This window comes from Elaeis guineensis, chromosome 13 (assembly GCF_000442705.2).
Source record: "Elaeis guineensis isolate ETL-2024a chromosome 13, EG11, whole genome shotgun sequence".
Lineage (NCBI taxonomy): Eukaryota > Viridiplantae > Streptophyta > Magnoliopsida > Arecales > Arecaceae > Elaeis > Elaeis guineensis.
This window is the reverse complement of record NC_026005.2, coordinates 7350463-7355675: the sequence shown is the minus strand read 5'-3', so window position 1 is coordinate 7355675 and position 5213 is coordinate 7350463. Positions and strand designations below refer to the sequence as shown.

At 40.9% G+C, this 5213-nt stretch overlaps 1 protein-coding gene across 1 annotated transcript; it reads left to right on the top strand.

Moving 5' to 3' along the window:
* The first annotated feature begins 352 nt into the window (after window positions 1-352).
* LOC105056862 (ethylene-responsive transcription factor RAP2-13) lies at window positions 353-2470 on the top strand. Its single transcript, XM_073247407.1, has one exon. It carries the CDS (start codon window positions 1037-1039, stop codon window positions 2105-2107), a length of 1071 nt encoding a protein of 356 aa, XP_073103508.1. The 5' UTR covers window positions 353-1036; the 3' UTR covers window positions 2108-2470.
* The last annotated feature ends 2743 nt before the right edge of the window (window positions 2471-5213 follow it).

The window sequence follows — 5213 nt, the reverse complement described above, 5'->3', positions numbered from 1 at the left end:
AGCCGGTCACTTTCCAACCCTCCATAAAATCCAAAAACCGGAGCGTAGGAGGTTACTAACACGGTCAACCAGCCCATTCCCCGATCACAACCTGGCACGTGTCCATGTACCCTACTGGAGCCGGTAGTCCTCTACACATGTGGCTGCGTTCGGTGGACACGTGCCAATTATTCATTGGTTAGACTTCGTTTGTTGGTGTTTGCCTGACATCAGATGATGACATCATTGCGTGTGAATTAAGAGCATAATTAATAGTACTAATCACTGGATTAACATTATCAAGAAAAAATTTCAGATGATTAGCGGAGCTAAAGAGAGATGAGGGGGGCTTATATAAACCTGCTGCCAGTCCCCTCTTTTCCTCCCCAGAGAGAGACCTCCACCCAAAAGCCATAACCCGCCACCACCTTCGGTGAGACTGAGTGATTCCCACTCCTCTTCCAAGGAAAAGCCCCAAAGGTTTGCTCTCTAAACTCTTAATCACTTCTCTTTTTCGCTCTCTCTTTTTGATCTTCTCTCTGAATCCCTTTCTGTAATCTTCTGTGTTCTTCAAAGGAAGGAAAAAAATCCAGTTTTGAGGTCCTTTTTTTGGTTTTTGGACAGAAAAAAGGAAGGCTTAGAGGGTTTTTTATTTTTAACTAGGGAGCCAGAGGATTCAGAACAGAGATCCAGAGCTTTTTTTTCTTCTGGATTTCATCCTCAATTTTTCTTTTTCTTTTTTGTTTTTCCGAGTCTTCCCTCTTTAATCAGCCAAAGGGTTGTTTTCTATACCCTTGTGGTTGTTTTCTCTCTGTTTTTAGATCAAAAGAGGCAAACTTTTTACTCAAAACCTCTTTTTTAGGTGTTTTCTCCGAGGACCCAGTCTCCTGTTCTTTGGTTTTGTTTAAGAACCAGGTGGGTCTCAGCTTAAAGATCCAATCTTTCCTTTGATTTTCTCACTTATCCTCTTCTTTTTCTCTTAAAAATCCTATCTTTCTTTCTCTCTCTCTGTTTTAGCTTCAAAGTGTCATTTTCCCTTTTTTCTAGCTTAGATTTCATGGCTACAGTTATAGATTTGTACAATAGCCATCAAGTACTATCTTCAGATCCCTTCAGTGAGGAGCTCATGAAAGCATTTGAACCTTTTATCAGATGTGCTTCCACCTCCTCCTCCTCTCCCTCCCCTTCTTCTACCTTCACCCCTGAGACCACCCCCTCTTCCTATTCCTCCTCCTCCTCCTCCTCCTCTCCCTCCCCCTCTTTCTCCACCCCCTCCCCCTCCCTCTCCTCTTCTTCCTATCCCTTCAGCCCCCTTGTCCCCACTCCCTCACCCTCCCCTCCCCCTCAAAATCCCATCTTGGACTGCTCCTCCTCAGGCTTTCTTGCCGCCGGCAGTCCCGGCCCGATTGGTCTGAACCACCTTACTCCCGTCCAGATTCAGCAAATCCAAGCTCAAATCCAACTCCAGCAGCAGCAGAACCTCCTCGCCGCCCGGCAACTGTCGCAGGGCCGCGCCGCGCCGAGCTTCCTCGGCCCCCGGGCCCAGCCCATGAAGCACGCCGGCTCGCCTCCCCCGCCGCGCCCCGCCAAGCTCTACCGCGGCGTCCGGCAGCGCCACTGGGGGAAGTGGGTCGCCGAGATCCGGCTCCCCAAGAACCGGACCCGCCTCTGGCTCGGCACCTTCGACACCGCCGAGGAGGCGGCCTTCGCCTACGACAAGGCCGCCTTCCGGCTCCGCGGCGACTTCGCCAGGCTCAATTTCCCGCACCTCCGCGACGAGATCGCCCGCGCCGCTGACGGCCCCCTCCACTCCTCCGTCGACGCCAAGCTCCAGGCCATCTGCCAGACCCTCGCCAATTCTCCGAAACAGGGCGCCCTTCAGCCCATTCCGGATGCCGCTGCCGATGCCGGCCGGCGACCGAATGCGGCGACGAGCGTTTTGGGCTCGGAGGACTTCAACAAGTCCGAGAGCTCGTCGGAGGGCGGCGATGACTGCTCATCCGGCTCGTCTCCGGCGTCGGAGATGCAGCATTTGGACTTTACGGAGGTGCCGTGGGATGAATCGGAGAGCTTCGTGCTGCGGAAATATCCCTCTTGGGAGATCGACTGGGATTCCATCCTCGCCTAATTTCGCTACTTAGCATAGCTTGCAGTATGTTGTTGTACTTAGTATAGCTTGCAGTATGTTGTTGTCTTTGTAGTTTTCGGTTTGGTGATTGGTGTCTCCGGTGGTTGCGGCAAATGGGTTTTTTGACATTTGCTGATCTGCTGTAGAGATTTAAGGTAGGAAGGCTTGTGTTATTAGTGTTTAGGGGTTTGGGGTTTTGGATTTGTATGTTTTATGTGGTACTAAACCTGCTGGTTTGCTGGCTTTTTTCTTGGCAACACCAGTGGGGGAGAATGTTATGTTGTAATACTCTAATCGTAGTTGTTGTGGAGCATTTGTAATTATTTCCATGTATTGGAATGTGGATGTGCTTTCTAGTGTGTATTTATGGTGTATATTAAGAGATTTTGAGTTCAAATACATGGCATGCTCTTGTGAAGACTGGTGGAGGGGGAAATACAAGCTAATCAACAAGTTATGCCTTTTGAACTACTAATGCTAAGGGAGCAGCCACTAGTCTAATAGTTCCTTTGATATTAGTTTGCTCTGTATTGCTTCAAGTCTTGTTTAGAGGACCGCAGGAGGATGCTACGGTGGATAATATTACTAGTCTTTTTCGTTTTTCTGATGATGGTGTTTGGTAGAATTTGTTCATTAGCTAATTTTTGATTTATTCTTCTGACTTCTAGCTAAATCTCTGTTCTCAAAAATGAAAAATATTTGGTGAGGCCAAGAATCGGTGAACCCTAAAGAAAAAGTAGAGGGAGGCATGAGTATGAGGTTGATGGGGGTGATTCTTTGTCCACCAAAGAAAAAGAAGAGGGAGGCATGAGTATGAGGTTGATCGGGTAAATCTTTGTCCACTGTATTCGTTAGAGAAAAAAAATGCATGACTTCATTGGAGTGGATCATGTAGCATAATCAATTAAGAGTAGGTATTTAATGTATCTTAATTTTTTTTAAATTTTTTTTTGTTCGATATATTTTTTTTTATTGAATACTATGACATCTTGAATAATGTTACGACGTTTTAATATTTTTTGTAAATAAAAAAAAAATATCACAGAATGCAATAGAATGTAATAATATTATTATGATGTTATGTTATTTTTTTATAATATTTTAATAATTATTTATAAGATGCACCAAGATATCATATCATTATAATTATGATATTTTATTATTTAAAAATAATATTTCGATAGTTATTTATAAGATACAACATGATGTCATATCATTATTAAGATGTTCTATTATTTTTATGATATTTCAATAATTATTTATAGGATGCAACAAGTACTATATCATTATTATGATATCTTGTTATTTTTTATAGGATTCAATAGGATGTTATAGGATGTAATAAAATATCATATCATTATTATGATATTTTATTATTTTTTATTATATTTTAATAATTATTTATAGAATATAATAGAATATTATATTATTATTATGATGTTTTATTATTTTATATAATATTCTATAGGATGTAAAAGAATGTCATAAGATATTATGGGATGTCATACAATTATTATTACGTATTGTTATTTTCTATGACATTCAGTAAAATGTAAGAGGATTTCATATCCTTATTCTGATGTCCTGTTATTTTTTATGGCATCTTGTTTATTGTTATGATGTTTTATTATTATCTATAATATCCTAATCAAATATAAGTAAAATAAGATAAAAAAATATTTTGATCAAAAAAAATTATAAAAAAATTGAATTATATTAAATATTTATTTTTTTATTAATTATATTACATGATCTAATATGATGGAATGTTATAATTTTTTCTCTGTCAAAAACGGTCGACAAAGAATTTTTTGAGATTGATAACCCAGAGAAATTGTCTCGTAGGTATTTGAGTTGTTTATATTTTCAGACGTTATGAATTGTTTAGCATAAAATATTGCGAAGGTGAAACTAGAAAATAGATGTGGCAAAAATAATTGTAGGCGACTATTCTCCTCACATCCATTGGGTGAGGACTGGTATGGAGATTTAGATGGAGTTTTCTTAGAAGAAACAAATCCTCTTTGTTCTCCTTTTCAGGATACGGTTCTCATCTTCTTGCAAGGTTTCCGACTTTCTAGGTAGCTGGGTTGGGCCCTGCAATTATTACATGCTGCGAGGTCCCAGTCCTCGTGATGGATGCCAACCATATCGATCCAGTACCACAACCAGCTACTCCCATTGGAAATATCTTGTCTAATTACTCTCCTCATTTCGTCCTTGCTGTAAACATAGTGTTACATGCTTCATTTGAAAAGCCAAGGACTAACTTTGGCCTATCACTGAAATAACATGCTGATTTTTATGTTTGAGTACCTGAACCAAGCTTCTCCCATAAGAAAATATCTTGTCTATTTACTCTCCTCATTTCTACCATGCTGTAAATCATACTGCTACATGCTTGATTTGAAAAGCCAGGGACTATCATTGTAATAATACGCTGATTTTTTATGTTGCTAAGGCTGGGAGAGATGACAACATCGACAAGTCTATGGTCATGTGATAACTGAGGGTGGACTACGAGCTCGGTTTGGTGTACCTTGGAGACTGTTCAACAATAGTTGTTTTGATATAATATTTGGACTAAAGATGGGAAGAAGCATCCGGAATCCCTCTGTCTGTACTGTGAAAAGGACTCTATGGTCATCTGCAACCAGCCAGGCCCCATGTTCACCCCACTTTGCCTTTATTTATTGCCCATCCGAGCTACCAAAGATAAGGAGACTGTGGAGAGGGGGTCCCCCACCAGAACCACCCAACCAACCGCAGCTTATTTCTTTGTTCTTATTCTTCCTCGCAGTCCTGAAGAATCCTCCTTGCTTTCGAAGGATTAGTTGGACCAGGTATCCAGAAGTAATCTTCTTTCGCGCAACTTGCACAAATTTATGATTTTTTTTACCTCATTACTGTGATAATACATTGAAGCATCCAATCTGTGACTTTAATAGATATCTACATAGATGTGAATCATATCAGACAAGGGAAGCAGCTTTCCTTGAACAGTGGACGAAAGAAAATAGAAAAGTGACCAACAAGTTGGCATATGATGCTTTTCACATTGGCAGAATATATTCATCTCAGATAAAAGAGGACCTGAGGGCAGTGA